This window comes from Erithacus rubecula (assembly GCF_903797595.1).
Source record: "Erithacus rubecula genome assembly, chromosome: 2".
NCBI classification, from domain to species: Eukaryota; Metazoa; Chordata; class Aves; order Passeriformes; family Muscicapidae; genus Erithacus; species Erithacus rubecula.
In genome coordinates this window covers 70,725,986-70,742,600 of record NC_136685.1, presented here as the reverse complement: position 1 = coordinate 70,742,600, position 16,615 = coordinate 70,725,986, and the positions used below count along the sequence as shown (strand labels likewise).

At 38.3% G+C, this 16,615-nt stretch overlaps 1 protein-coding gene across 4 annotated transcripts in view; it reads left to right on the top strand.

Annotated features, from left to right (window-relative positions):
• The window catches only part of SMOC2 (SPARC related modular calcium binding 2), a 131,534-nt gene that overhangs the window by 31,626 nt on the left and 83,293 nt on the right, over positions 1 to 16,615 (top strand). For all 4 annotated transcript variants that reach the window (XM_079298149.1, XM_079298148.1, XM_079298146.1 and 1 more), the window contains exon 2: positions 11,429 to 11,600. In XM_079298149.1, coding sequence (XP_079154275.1) covers positions 11,429 to 11,600 — 172 coding nt within the window. The remainder of the gene's footprint in view (positions 1 to 11,428; positions 11,601 to 16,615) is intronic.

Genomic DNA, 16,615 nt, shown 5'->3' with positions numbered 1-16,615 from the left:
GATTACTTTAAATGTGGTTAAGTGCTGTCCAGAAAGCATCAGTATCCTGTGGTGGGCAGCTTATAATTGTTCTTAGTCCAGTCACCATAAATGGAGGTAAGAATGCATCAGCATCTGCTGTGGAATATGCTCTTTTTTTTCTTTGTAAGGCAGATGACAGGGAAAAAAGACCTAAGTTTTTTAAAAATGGCATCACTATTATTTCTTTTCTTCCTCCCCTGTCACTGAGATGTGGTCAAAACTAGCCAGCTGACTGCTGACATTCCAGGCCACTGCATGCAGCAGAGAAACAAAGCTGTGGCTGAGGCTGCTCTGCCTGACCTCACAAGCTGTAAAAGGCAAAATAAGATTTGTGAAAGCCAGATTCCACGCTCCAAGCAAGGCAACAACTTGTAACAGTGGGAGGATGAGGATGTGGAATTGGTATGATGGGTCTGCTGGTAAGGAGACCATGGGCTCTCTTAAATATTCTTCCAAATGCTATAATCTGTGCAAAACCATATCAGGGACCCATTTTCCAGTGATATAGGAAAATATTTCATAGGTGCCACCTCTGCCTGTATTTTGTTGGTCAGTTCCACTGCATATAAAAAATATTTGTAACATGGGATAATTATAGGCTTCCAACAAAAATAATCTGAGAGGAAAAGATTCTCTGATTTTTCAAGTATGACTAGAAACCACAAATATAAAATACTGCATCAGAGACTTTGGACTGCAGAAATCTTGAGTTGTAAAACTATGATGTTTATATAAGCTCTTGGTAAGAGCTGGAACTTGCTGGGCCTTAATTCTTTCACTTTGTGGGGTGAGAGAAGATATGATTAAAATGAAATACCTGTTCTTTAAAGGTCTGGGGTTCTTTATCTGTTGTATTTTATTTTTTTTTTTATCACAAATACAGAGTGTCTAGGCTTCCTGAAGTGTACAAAAATTAATTCTGATTTCATACCATTAAAAAAACCCCAAACTCTACAAAATCTTTGTTGTGGGTGATTTTTATTAAAAAGGATCTCAATAAATTGTTATAGTTTTATTCTGTGTGTTCTCAGGTCCACTATGTTTAAAACCAACATTTTTATTTTTCCTTCTGAAGTGCAGTAGTCTCTTCTATTGTTGATTCTTCATCTACAATACAGTATGTGTGACTGTCATTACAGCCTTTTTGGGGAGTTTTTGGTACTGCACCACCAATTGTGAGGTCTTTGCTCACTGAATTCAAATGGAAGCTCTTCAAATTCTCCTCCATTTGGTTTGTCAGCCGTAAGAATTCCTTTTGCTATCAAGAAATCTCACACATTTGGTTTGCAGTGGAAAGGGAGTAATGGATTGTACTGCTAGTGTGGCAATTTAACATCCCTGGGATTACTGGGTGATCCTTTAGGACAGATTTTAAAGCTACTGGCCAACTGGTGTGTAGAACTGCAAGGAAAAGTTCTGACAAAGAAAGCAGAGGCCACTTAAAATGTGAAACAGAACTTGGAACAATTCTTTTGTGTCTGGTTTGAATCATGGTTTGTTGACCTCTTTTATCCACTGCTAGATGCACACAAAATTTTGTCTTTCTTATTTAAGGGTTTTTCTTTTGAACAAGTCCTCATAATAATTAGAAATAAATGGCTTCCGAATGACTTTTTTCCTTGGAAAACAATGGTATAAATTAGAGGAAAAATGTTTTTGCCCAACATACAAATAAACATACAAGAGTTCCATAAAACCCCACACTTGAGAGGAAATAGAACTGCCAATGGTTTGAGAAAACTGCTTACAGGTTCTTGTGTCCCTGTGGAAAGTGGTTTTTTTTTTCATTAGATTGGCTTGTTAAACCCTTGTATATTCTAAATGTGTACTGTTAAACCCTTTGCTTTTAGCATGATTCCTCTTTTAAAAGATGACGGTATTTAAACCTAGCAACATGTTATTTTAAGATCAGCAGTTTAGAAAGAACAAAATCTGCCTCCCAGACTCAGCTGCCTGCCTTCTTTCCCAAATACTTTGTTCTGAAGGAGCTGATGGCAGTGATAAATGTAAGAGAGTTAGAGCTCTGCAGTTATTGTCAGCAAGTTAGCTTTATGGCTTGGGGATTAGACCTTTGATGTCTTATCGAGTTTCTGCCCTGCGTGAATCAGTTGCTTACTTGATTTAAATTATAAAAAGAAATGCTCTGTTGTGATATTGTCTCATACTGTGTCTTCGTCATTTGAGATGCCTCTGTGTTCTTTAGTTCCCTAGGAAGGGAAGGCAACCAGCCATATGGAGAGTGGCCAGTTGCCTGCCGATCATGATAGGCGCTAAATAGAGTTGCATAGAAATTCAGATGTAGAAAAGCCCTGTTTAGCTGAGCCTTTCTGTCCCCCACAAAGGGAGATTGTTCCCTACTAGTCTGCAGTGCAACACCCAGCACTGTTTCAGTTTAGCTTTTGAGGGGGTGCCTCTATTCCTTTAATAAACGATTTCCTTTTCACAGAGGTAAGTGCTTCTTATGAAGTTTTCTTTTTTGACATCCCTCAGTGTAATTGCAGCTGGACTGCTGCTTCAGCATGTGGTGGGAGGAGAGCAAAGGTGAGCTGGAAAGGAAGTGCCCCTTTCATGATTCCAGGAATAGTGATACCTTTCACTGGAGACGACCATCTCAAAGCTCATTTTCAGTGTTTTGCGTGTCCTGTATGCTGAAAATTTCTGGCATTTGGGATAGAGGTTTAACCTAATGCATCTCATTTTGAGTTATAGGTCATTGCCTTTAGTTTTATTGTTTTAAGTTACGTCAGACACTTTAAAGGGTGTGTACTGATATTCCTTAATCCTAAAATAAACCTCTCAAATACAGAAATGTTGATCTGACTCAGATTTTACTTGCATTTTAAAATAGTTTTCAATATTTTGGAAACTAAAGTATTTTTCAAACAAGTGGCCTTTAAACAACACTAAAAAGGGAAACGTGTCTATTTTCCCGTTTTTGCTGAGGTTATGGGAGATACCAGCCAGACAGATTAGAACCTGGCTAACAGGATGGTTGTGCTAGCCCACTTGTATTCTGAAAGCTGGGTCAGTACTTATGAAAAGCTTAAGTAAACTAGAGGATAATTCAATACATAGACAATGCATCCCACTGTTTCTCTGTTTATTTTCTCCCTGTGTGACTTCTGGCAACTGAGAAGAAACACTATAAATGACAGTGACCCGCCAAAGAAAAGATTATGAATAACAATACCACAAGAATGAAGAGCATGAAGTTACCACTGACTTGGGACAAAAGCAGAGCAGTGGACACATGATACAGCCAGCAACTGTAGTAGGATTGTAGTAGATGCAGAACAGAATATCTTCAGATTAGAAACCCTTTCGAGTTTCAATTTAAATTTATGCTAGTTTGTCCTGTCTTTGGTAACCAAAGGTCTCTGTATCTGTAGTTTTTTTTACTTTGTTGAACCAGTATACTTGGCTGGTAATACTCTGAAACCAAGAGAAGTGATGCCACTGGACACTGAAAAATTAAAAAGGCTGAGCTCTCTCTAAATTACAGTTATGCATACATAGAGATAGTACCAGCTTGTTTTCAGCACTGTGCAAGTCTGTCATGCTGTCATGCTTTCTATCCCAATCTAACATTCAGTTTTCTGGCAATGCATATCATAAGCTTCAATATTGTTTAACTTTTTGGATGTTGCAAAATGAAAGAAACACAGCCGTTTTTGTTGAAGTGAAGTTAACTATAATAAAAATCACAACCAGATTTCTCTTACCCCTAAAAAGTCAGGTAACCTGTTTTTGGAAGAAAAGGCTGCAGATCATATGCCCTTGATGAGGTACACTTTTATTACTTCTAAATATCCGCAGTATTAAATGTGTTGGCTGTTTTCTTTTAGAGTGAATACACTAGGATCAGTTTGCAAAAATAAGTGGTTTCATGAAATATGAAGGAGTCCTCATCTTGGAAAAGAATGAATGTAGTCAGGTGAAGTGTGTTTTAGGGTCACTTATAGTATTTATCATGTCTTGAAGATTAAGATCATTATTTTATTTTTATTTGTATGGGGTGAATGCCAAAACATTTTTCATACATTTTCTGATGCTCAGATTTTGCAGCTTCTGGTGTGACTCATGTGAAGTGAGTGCTTTGTGCTTGAAAAGACTGTACTTTAGAAGCATTGAAATGAGTCAGGGAAAGGTCCTTCTGAAAGGGTGATTCACCAGGGCCGAGTGCTACTTGATAGGAGCCCCAGCCTGCTCCTGTTGGTGTCTGTATATTTATAGTAATAGGAATGGAACCAGATCCTAGAATTAAGCTACTGAAGAGAATAGCACTTCAAGAGGTATGATTTCACTACGTTTAAGTTTCTTTTTAAGACAAAGAGAGGAAAAAAGAGTAGATTTGAACTCCTTGTTGATGCAGCATTTTCTGGCATTCATGTGTCCTTCCTTTCTTGAAAGCAAGAAAGAATGTGTGTCACAGTTTGCTTCAGTTTCAGTTCAGTCCTTCCTGGTTTACAGGGTTGCACAACTGAGATGTTTTGCCTTTTTTAGTAATTTGTGAAGCAGCAGTAAAAAGAAATGATGGATGTGCTGACATTCACCACCCCCATCCCTCCATCAATACAGCAAAGTAGAGGTCCCTTTAAAAAAACACCTGTTAAAGCAATAAACATTTAAAAAATAACATGCCAAAGCAAAACATATCAATCAAAGCACAACCCTGTTTAATAATTTTCTGTGCTGGTCATAACAAGAGGAGACTGTAGTTTTGGCAGTGAGGCTCAAAAAGCTCTACTGGACTCCGGGCACTGAGGGAGTGAAGCATAACACTGTTCTAATTGATAGGTAGGTAACTTGGAGCTGACTTTGAGTACTAATCCTGGGTGATTAAAAAAAACCCCAAAAAAACAACAAACACCACCACAACACAAAAAACAAAACCCAAGAAACCCAAACCCCAACTTCCCACTCAGTGAAATTGCATACTCTAGCTGTTCATTTCAACCATCCTGGTCTAATTTTATAGGGAAAGAGACTAGACATAAGTTTATATGAAAAGTTTCATGAAATATAATGAAGCAAAGGTAGTGGTGGTAGGAGGTGTCTGTGTGCAAAGGTTTAACACACTTCTTTTCAATAAAACAGTGTCTCAGTAGGTATTAGAGACAGTTCTGCCTCCTGTGTGCCCCTGCAAATGCACAACCTATGGGAGACCTTTGATAAAGTTGTTTTTGAAACACACAGCCCAGCTCTGTTTCAGTTGTCTGAAACGTGGGACTTTGAGTGTTTGTTTCCCTTTGCTTTTCTTTGACACTACAGGATAGATTACTCTCATAGGACTTGAAACAATTACTGGAGAGCTGATTTATCAGACTCTCCAGCTCATGAGGTAGAAGGGATGTTCTTAGGACATGATCTATCTTTTCTAAGGCAGGTGAATCTTATCCTGAAGCTGCCAATTTCTAGTTTTTGTAGTCTACACAATTGGTTCCACAGTATGACGGCATGATAATGGCTTGCTGCCCTGGAGAGTGTGCTCTCTTGTGGGTATGTCACTAATTTTTTGTGTAAAAAGGGATAATGAAGTCTAAAGAACAAATGTTCATTATTTTCTCAAGTTTGAGATAACTTCATGGCAATCAGTAATCAGTGGGTCAGTGCAAGATGAACAAATCTGTTAAAGATTGGTAGAGTTCAAAGTGGGTATTTTGAAGGTATCTTCTGGTGCTGTCCTAAAAAACAAGGATAAGGAGAACTTAAGTTTTCCACCTATTTCAGTGCTAGGAATTGGGATGAGAGTAGAGTTTGTTCTGTAAATACACTTTAGAATCATAGAATATGAGTTGGAAGGGGCCCATGAAGATCAAGTGCTTCATTCCTTGGGATTAGAGTGAAGAAATAAACATTGAAAAAAAATAGTGAAATTAGCAGATTAATTGAGACACACCAGGTGATTGTAATGCTCTGTAAGGCAGTATGTAACATGGATATTTAAACATTATTGCCTTTTTCTGAAATACATGAGGATATGACTTTACAGAATATAACTTGCATATGTTTGTATATACCCCACAGACATATGCAGACACACACACACACACATGCACACATATTGTCTAACTCATTTTTCCATTGTAGACAAGCCCAGAGGGAACAAAATATTCCTAGCTTGAAGATTTCTACATCTGCCTGTCAGGCAGCTATCAGACAGAAACAGCATGACTACATAAATCACTGCAAATCAGCACATTTTTCACCAGCACAAAGCTCTCATCCCACTTTAGAGTGCACTGCTCCATAGTTTGTTTGCAGACCTCCCATGCCAGCAGCAGGGAAGTCAGACCATTCCGTTTAACATCTCACAGCAACCAGATGCAGAATAAAGAAATAGCCTTTCAAAGCTGTAATTTGTTTTTCCAAGCAAATCAGTAATGTCTAGCATCCATCTTCTCTCTTCTGCTTGTTTTTCAGGCCCTTTTGGCCTTCAGCCTTCCAAGATGGGGTGTTAGTCTCCAGTTTTACAAGCAATCTTGAACTGTATATTAGATTCTGAAAGTAGTTTTCAGTTGTTCAAAGGGAAAGTCTGTATATCAGTTATAAGTGGGCCACAAAAAATAATAAAATAAAAACCTGTTGTGACTGCTTAAATGCCTAGTGTCAGTGGAGGGTATGTAGATCCAGTCAAAATTGAAGGAATCTGTAAATTGCAGAAAGGTTGGTAAAAACCTCTGATGAACTATCCAAATCCATGAAATTGAATGCCTGTCAGTTTTGTAGTCCACAGCCTCCAAACTGGTGTTACAGAAAGGATGGAGGTTTCTATCCACAGACAGAAAAAGTGGTTTCTGCGTCTTAGCTTTAGTAAGAAAATTTATATTAGGGCAAATTAAAAATAGGTTTAGCATAGTTATGAGTTATGCTCTATGTGCAGCCTGTTTGTGTTAAGAATGTGTCTACAGGACTGCAAGTATTGGAGACAAGCTGGCCCAAATTAAAAAATAAAGAGGGAGGGCGGGGGGGAAACTGTCCTGCCTTGCTCAGATTAATCAAATGGTGTCATCAAATGAAAGACAAAATCCACAGCTGTGCACTAGATTATGAAATGTAGAGTATTTCCCATTACTGTTTAGGAGGCATTGAGCCAGATTCAATAACTAATCTTTACACCTCAGCCTAAGTGTGTCAGCTTTTCTTCCAGTGCAGAGAGATGCTGGTGCTCCCCATGGCCAGGCTGTGACACTGGTCTTGACTCTTCTGCTTTTTTGGACTGGCAGTACAGCTTGCAGGTGTATCCAGTTGTTGGTGCTCTAGCCATCAGGAACACCTTCACATTTCTGGTGCACAAATCTGTGAGCCCACCCTCTGTAGTTCAGAGAAATTCTCCTTGCTCCTAAGCAGATGACAGAGTACAAGGTGAGAAAAATGTGTCTCAGATTTGTCTGAAGACCTTCTCTGCCCTTGTGATGATGTAGTTGCAGGATGTAGACCGAGAGAATAACTCTGAATCCCTGCATAAGAGTGAACAGTGTAAGGTAAAGATATGTGTTACACCATAGCAAGGTTATATATACATGCTATTTTGATAAATAGTTTAATAGCACCATAGGGAAACCATAATTTTCCTAGTTTTAAGGGACTGGAGAAACTTTCTCATTGATTGTAACATATTACTTGTGGCAACCATCCTGCCTGTCCATAGCCCAGATGTGGCACTAGTGACAAAAACAAAAGCAGAAAGATAGAGCAGAAAACAGAGCAAAAAACAGAGCAGAGATATCGTCCTCCAGTTTCAGCAAGGTTTCATGTATCTACTACTTCATGCTCTGAACTTCAGTAACAGAGAGATGAAAGATCACTGGGACCATGACTGATACATTTCATCCAGTATTAAGATTCTTTGAAGTGTGAGACAGTGAAGGACAACACTGGAATTCCATGATGCCAGAAATATATGACACTAAATAATATTTCAGAAATGCTTCTACCTGTTAGGTGGGTACACATATCTAGTGTCTTTAGTGGTTAGATTTTATTAATGAGGCAAACCTAAAATCAAGCATTTTTCTGCTTTTTCCCCATTATCATTCTTTCTTCTCAGAAGAAGAAAGGAATTAAAGGAGTGCCTAGTAGAGAATAGTAAGCCCCTTGGAAGCTGGGTGTTGTCAAGTGGAGTGCTTTGGAAAGGCTGAAATAAATGATACTGAAATGTGAAGGAGAAGATAAGTTACAGCAATTCCAGTTGAGTCGTGCCTCTTACTCTGTGGAATACTATTTATTTGAAACCAATTTTTTGAAACATGACTAGGCTGGTTCCTGAGTCATTAGGGTAAGAACACCTCTCTGTTAAAAGTATTTAGCTTTTTAATAGGATTTAACCATAATTGTCCACTTTCTTCTGGTTGTTCAAAATAATTCCATCTCAGATTGGTCAACTGTTGTTGGCCTAATTTCAGTTGTTACCAGCATTCAGCAGAAATGCTGCTTTAAGCTTGTTTTTTAGTGAATCACGTTTGTACAATGACACATTTGTTTGTTAAATGAATTCAAGGACAGAAGTAGATGAACCAATACTGAGAGTGAGTCACTTTCTGGTCCGTATCAAACCATTTTTCTCTCTTTCTAAGCTCTCCTATTTTAATAAAAAAGGCTATTTTCACAGAAAAGTACAGCTCTAAGATTTGCACCAGTGAGATCCCAGCTTTTCAAGCACTGATTGTGCTTGCTCCTGTTTGAACAAATAGCAAATCTTACAAGAAATTCCATAGCCCTTTCTTGTTTCAGCATTGGTTTTTGATGTGTTGATCAATTCCTTTGGCTATGTGAGCAAGCAATACTAATTTTGTCATCTTATACTGCTGCAGTAAAGATGACAATGAAGTATTTTCCACATGTCAGTCACATACTTTCTGTATGGTTTTTTTTTCTAAGTACATTTGCTTGTCTCTCATGCAATCTTTCCCTACAATTGCTTGCCTTTTTGTCATTCTAGCTCTTAAAAACCTCAGTTACACTAGGTTGGTGGAAATTGTTTATATGTACAAATTCTCCTGTGAGGTTTGGCTAGGCAATAAGCTATTCAAGTGGTTTTGTCTCCTGGGTATGTCTTCATCCTCTGCTGTTCCATGTTGCTTGAATATCCTTGAACCCTTAATTTGCCCTAATCTCCTCTAAGGCTTTGAAATAATAAAATACTTAAACAAAACTCTTTGGATAAATGCCCTTTAAAATACAGATTTATCTGTGAACTATTATGTTCTCAAGGGAGTGGATTTTGTTCTTCAGACCATTAAGGGGATTTTCTGTCCACAGGGTTACTGTCAGGCATACCCATCTTAACTCCTGCAACAGTTCGAAACAGAGCAAACGAGGAAACACTGAGGAAAAAATGGTACAGGGGCTAGACTGCTGCTGTGTGTGATTTTCTTCTGGTGCCTGGGTTCAGCCCCTGATCTGCTGCATGATTCTCTGTGGGTCACAGAGCCTTCCTGTGCTTTTGAAAATAAATTCTCTGCTCAACGGGGATGTTGCTGAGGATAAATTAGGAGTGGCAAAGTGCCTAGCCATTACAGAGGGGTAGTCTTCTGCACACAGAAAGGCTGTATTCCTTACTTGACAAAATAGAAAGAGGGAGGTCACTTCACTTGCTATCACCAAATCCACAGGGGAAGTCGGAGGCAAAGCAGAGGACTGGATACAATCTTTTTTGTCAGGGGACCCATGTGGTCCGTCTTGCATTGAGAAGTCCTTTTCACAGTCCTAGGAGGCCTAATCTCAGAGTCCTGCAGGTGCCTCCCAGGAAAGAAAGGGAAGCTTGGATGACCTCACAGGGCTCCCACAGTGCAGCTCATCAGGGCAGCCAGGCAAGTCTTGGAGACTTCTGGTTTGGAGTTTGTTCAGAGCCATGGACGCCTGCCTTCACTGTTCATTGTGCAGGTAAAGGGAGATGGCTTCAGTTTATCTTCCTTCCCACTCAGCTCAGCTAATTATTAATTTTTATTGGCAAGAAGGATCTGCAGAATAACACCGAAATGGAGAGAAGGCAATATCTGTCCTAAACTTTTGGAACTTTTTAGCTAGATTCCTTACAGAAAGTTTTGGGGTTTATGTGTAATTTGTGACTAATTTTTTTCTGAAACTATTTATTCCTAAATGTGAAAAATTGCTCAAAAACACTGGGGAAGGTATCTTTCCTTTTTATCTTAGTGTGCCACTAAAATATAAAAATTCTAATAAAAGCCCAACCACATGACTATTATTTTAAAGTGATACCTTTGAGATAATCTCTCAGATTTCATGCAGACTCTCCAGACAGACATCTATATTTCCTCATGTTAAATGATAGGAAAAGCATATAGACCACAGTTTTAAGTATGAAGATTATGGAGATTTATAACTCTTTATATATTTCTTATATGTAATATAATGCAGGGGAACTATACCTGGCAAATGTTTTTTTTTTATTTATTTTTTTATTTTCTAATCCCAGATTAAAATTTGCTTCCTCCTAATTTTAGTTTCTCATCTGAGGTTCAAAATTTTCTCTACCTGATGTTTGTAATGATGAAGTAGCACCAATGGAAACAGGGCTTTAGCTGGATGCAGATCTTTTCTTGGGCACCTCATGATGCTTAGGAGAATGATTACCTCCTGGTAGATGCATGCCTTGCTTAATTTTGTCCTTGTTCAGAAGAAGCAGAAGGATAGAGAAATTCATCTGGGCACTTACTGAGTGCACCCCCTCCCTAGTCTCAGCTTTTCAAGGGCTCAGAAGATAAAGTAATACCTTTGTTTTTATGTGTCTTTCTTTTTGGGTGGCATATAGTGGCATAAGATCCGGACTGACTTTTTTTCTGGCAGAATGTTTCAGGGTGAGAAGATCCTTCTTTTCTCAATGCCAAGGATAATGCCAAATTCATGAGCCTTGTGGACTTGGCATTGGAGGGATGAACAATTCGGTTGGGTTCAGTGTAGTTTTGTGTCAAAATTAGAAAGAGGTGTATTGAATCCCACAGTGAGAATATTCATGTTAAAAATCCTACTTGGGTCTTGGAGCAGACTTTTTGGCTTGTCATTGTAGAATAATTAATACATATGTAATAAAATAGACAAGCACCTATTATTGACTCATTTTTGTTGTGAAGAGTGTTTCTGCCATCACCATTTTCACTCCAAAAACTCCAAGTTGTTGTTTTGAGATTCATAATGATTGAAAGAGACTTAGAGACTTCCTGATTGTGATACTGGATTTAGTTTATGTTACAGAGATGTTGCAATCACTGCCATTTCACAGCAGCAGTGGAATAACCCCAGAATTGGCTAGGATTTGAATAACAAAACAGGCAGAACTTTCTTTTCAGTTTTGGGTAATATTTGGATGTCTTTGCTGGGGAAGGGGCCACAAAGCAGTTTTCACACTGGAATAGCATTCCTACAGCATTATTATTTTTTTTCCTAGTTTTTGAGAGTGGACCAAGACAAAGACAGAGAATGCAGCCTGGACTGTGCAGGTTCCCCTCAGAAATCACTCTGTGCATCTGATGGAAGAACTTTTCTGTCCCGCTGTGAGTTTCAACGAGCAAAATGTAAAGACCCTCAGCTAGAAATAGCCTACCGAGGCAACTGCAAAGGTGAGAAAATCAAAGTTTCTCTTGACAATGATGAAAAATAATAAACCCTAAAATAGTGTTTGAAATGTCTGTGAATGGAAAACCAGGAGTGGTGGACTTAAAGAGTTTTCTAAAAACAAGTGTGTAGAAACCAATAATGTTATTTCTATAATAATATGCTGTCTAACAATAAATTAATCTTGAGCCTTCATCAAAATTGTGACTCCTACATCCACTCATTTTTCAGTAAGTCACTATTAAGGAAATTGCTTGGCCAGGTCTTTGTTCAGAAGGACCATATCACTGGCAAGTTCAGAGAAACTCTTATGATAGTTATCTTGCAAGGTTTCTTTTCTAGTACAATTTGGTATTTTGAGTTTGAGATGGTCGAATTAAGTCTTGTATTTTCTAACTGCAGTCATGTTGTGTGGAGGAAGTGGTGGTGGTAGTTGGGTGGGTTGAGTGAGAAAAAGCAAAATCCAAACAAAACTTTGCAATGCATAGAGCTCTCAAAGGTCATTGCTCCCTATATCATCCCCTCCTTTACTTCTGATCTCTGTTTAGAGAAATCAGGTGGCATGCAACCCTACAAAATATCTACAGTTAAATCTTCTTACTCCTAGATAGTGTGGTGCTAGAACAATGCAGTTCCTTACTGGAGAGTAGGGTGATCCCCAACACAGTGATTTTTCTACCATGTAAGAATAGCAGTGATCATAAAGATTTACTTTCCCTTTTTCTCTGTCCTAAAGAGATTGGCAGGGAGTGGAGGTGGGGGGCAGGGGAAGGAAAACCCCAGGGACCACACCAATTCAGCCTGTAGGAGGCAATTTTCCACATCATCTCTGTCCATTAGATCCTGCAAACCTCTGAAGCACCAAGACTGCTCAAAGAGGCATTCTGTCTCATCTTCTGCCGGGATGAAACAGTATCCTCATTCTTCAGCCCCTTCATAGTAAACCATTGTATTACACGATGGATCTATTTACTGTGGTGAGCAAGGATAACATAATGAAGCTACCTGAGCCAAAGCTTTTGTTACACTCATGAACGACAGAGACAATTATTGTGCACTTGGTATTTGTTCATTTTATACATTACAGCTTTGTGGAAATCAGTTTTGAGTGGTTTTTTAAATTGTTTTGTATACCATATTGAAAAAGTCATCAGCAAGAAATTTTCTTCATTAAGATGAGAATTGCTCTACTGAAGGTTTCCTCATGTCAAATTTTTCTGCAGTCAATAGCTGCATTTTGGAGAAGTGCACATGTGCTGTTTAGTTATTAATGCATAGAGTAGAATTGTAGAATTGGAATTAGACACCTTAGGCATCTTAAATATTGCTGATAGCAGGGACACATCATGTTATCTTCAATCAAATGTTTTTTTTCCTTTTATTGGTAATAGGCAGATATTTGCTAATAATGCACTTGATCAGTATCAACAAGAGACCAGTGCTCTATTAATTTTACACTTTCATAGTATTTCTTATTCAGTAAAGTAGTCTTAAATTTTGAAGTGACCAGTGTCTTTATTGCTACTTATGGCTGTGATCATCGCAAATATTTCAAGCTGTAAAAACAAGTTTCAGAGAAGAAAAAGATGATTCATTGGCCTAACTGCAGTTTCAGTTTTAGCATTGCTAGGGATAGTTTTGATAGTCATATCAAACATTCTGAAAGAGCCAAGGAAGTCCTCTGATTAAGATCTTTTGAGCCAGTTGCTTTTGCATGGTGAAACTTGTTGTTGCAGGTGATGCTTGATCAAAAAGGAGTGGGTTGTTTTAGTAGTGCTAATCAAAAAATGATATTTTGTAGAGAACAGCTTTCCAGGTTTCAGAATTTGCTTTCATTCTATGTAGGAATGAAAACAGATCTGTTTGAAAGAGTTTGTCTGTACCCCTGACAAAACAGACACCCACCCTAACTCCCCATTAAAGCAAGTTTTGAGCTTGTAGGTAAAAGGGAAAGAAACACACATGTTTTCATGTGGATGTTCTGAAGGGAGAATATAGGTGATTCCTGGTATAGGCTTCACAACTTTAAACCTGTGCCATGATAATCATCCACCATTGATCAAAAAAACCAGTCTTAAGTCTGTCTCCTGTCTTGTGAAAAAAATCCTCATTCGCCTTACAAAAATCTTCTCTGAAAATGAAGTATTTCCAGGTATCATTTTAATTAATTTAATGATGACTAGCTATTTGTTTGGTTCAGTCTATTCAGTAGAAATCTAAAGACTTTGATGGTTTATGTTGACAGCCTTTTGGAATAATTTTGAGTCCATAATTTCTTGTTTAGATATTAAGAACTGTAATTTCTTCTTACATCCATAAGGAATTTAGAATTACTACCATGCTGATAACTGCTTTTTCTGTTTCTTTTTTACTGTGAAAGGCAAATTTATGCAGATTCTTCTTTCTCACGTGTTCTCAGCATTTTTCTCATCTATTTGGCTTTGATATAAAGGGATATTTGCTCTGTATGTGCTTGCTTCCTTTCTAATTCATGTTTCATTCATAGCAATAGTGCTCAGCCCAGGCAATTTGTTAGCATTGCAAAGGAAACCATTTTTAGATCCAAGATCTTAAAAGAACACAGTAAAACGACAGCATTTAAACAATTTTTTTCCTTTTACTTATTTGCTAGTTCCTGATGACTGCAGTAGAGATCAAAACAGTTTAAACCTGAAAATGAATGAACCCTGAACTTTCCTCTCATTTCTGAAAGACAACCCACCTTTAACAAAACAAGCATCAAAATAGACTGTTCTCTTAACTTTTTATTATTTTTTCTGAAGACAATAATTCTATGATTTTTTTCTTTAAATTTTAAATCCACTTCCAGCCTTTGCTGGAATCCATGTCTATGCTTGGAAATGCTGTAAGAAGTAAAATCTTATAAAATTTCCAGCCTACTTTTGGAGTTTCTAAGATCTCAAATAATCTGTGTGCAGTGTAGATTAACATCCACATTTTTGGATACTTTTCCAAACAAAATCTTAATTCTGAAGTTCTGGAGATTTGCCACTTGCTTTACACAGACATTTACTGTGCAACGAGATTACGAATCTAATAAATAAATGTATGTTGACAGCTGAGAAATACTACTCGTGTTGTTCAGCAGTTAGGACTGTTAAAATATCACCTGTGATGGGAATCAACCACATGCACACACAAGTGGTTCACAGTAAATCTGGCCTTGCATAGCCAAAGGAACAAACCATACAAGAAGTAGAAAAGCAATATAATTGCTTTTAAACTGCTCAGAAAGACACAGACGCTATGTCTGCACACATTAATTAAGCAATGCAAGGAGACAGTGTGAGCACCAGGCAGGTGAGCTGGTAAATGCTCCCTGTTGTACTTTGGGCACTGGCCAGCTCTCCTGAGAACTGTATCTGTGTGGCTGAGGAAAAAGATGGGCCAAGGACTATTCCCAGCAGGCAGCATGCACAGAGGTGCCTTCTTTTACAGGTTTAAGGCTGTTCAGCTTGTTTTTTAAAATTTCTTTGTTTTTCTATTTCTCTTCTAGTTTTAAGAATACTAATTTCATTTCTCAGTTTAAGTGTCTGTGCCTGGCCCATAATTGGGGCCTGGAGACTAATGTTCTCTAATATTCTTTGTTAAGCAAGTGGCTTAGTAATAATATTTGGTATTCTGGCATCATTATCAATTAAAAACCAAATTTGTATGTACTGTCTTGCCAGCATACCTCTACTCTAACACAGAGTTCTTAAAATAACCCAACTGAAGTACTTGGATTTTGTGGCTTCTCTATCCATACTTCACTAAAATAAGACTTCTCTAATGTCTGGAGTTTTGATATAAATTGTAAATCACTGTAAAATCTCCACTGTCAACTCACATCACATTTCCTTACTTTACTATCATCATGTAACAGCAACCTGGGTTTATAAGCAATTGCTAAACTGGACTTGCACAAATCTGAGTGGTCCTTACTAAAAATGGCAATGTAGGAGTTTCACACAGTGGTATTTAATTTCTGAGAGGTTTGGAATTTAACCTAACACTGAATATGTATTCAGTATTTTTAGAGGTGGCCCCACTTTGTGCTTACTGCTTTGTGAGTACACCAAGGAGAACCATAACACAGGGTAGTGTCATTGTTGTTCTGTAGTTGTGTAGATTCCCTTTCTCCTTTGGAAACCCTAGGTAGATCATGTTTAACTTAATTCATTTATGCAATCTTAAAGAGCCTCATTGTTTAAAAATGCTGTTCTTTTATGAGCTATCATAGATACAACAAAAGTTAATATCTTCAGTCTCACAAGTCAGATAAAGAACCAAAGCACATCAAAATATGAGTGAAATTTCTCATAAAACAGGTATTTTTATTATTTGCTTTCCTTAAAGAAGAAAATGCTCAGCATTTGTTTCTTTAAATTAGGGCTTTCAGGGATAATGAAAAGTTTCACTCATTTAAACTATTAGTACAATGACTTAATGAATGGATTAAAAGCATATGTAAATAAATTGAAATTTCTGCCTTTGGATAAACACGCTAATAGGATTTTCCCTTTGTGAAGAGAATGAAGGCATTGCTGTGCAGTAGTTTTGAGACCACAAGTTCATCTTGGCCCCGTAATTAATGAGTCCAGGCGTAATTTGGAGAAACATTCCTGCTGCCCACGAGCTGAGGAGCCGTGTGGCAGATGCTGGGGGTGGTTTCTGAGTGCACAGCCTTTCCAGGATTCCCATGGCGCTGCCACTGGCTCAGGTGAGGCAGGCGGGTGTGAGCTTGCCGTGTGCTGCCAGTGCCTGAGCACGTCCCCTGGCTCAGGGTGAGGGCAGGCACCTGGCTTGGCCCTGCACCTGCTGCCTGGCAGGCAGCCCCGTGGGATGGGGTTGGGTGGTGGAAATGCTCCCAGGATGCTTCCTTTACAGACAGAAAGAAAAGCAGTGAGTAGCTATGGTTCTTTTTCTGGCTGAAACGAGTGAAAGCGGGGCTGGACCAAGGTGTCAGTCTTAAAAATAGACCTGAACAGAGTGTGACCTTGCATAGTCTGTACACTGA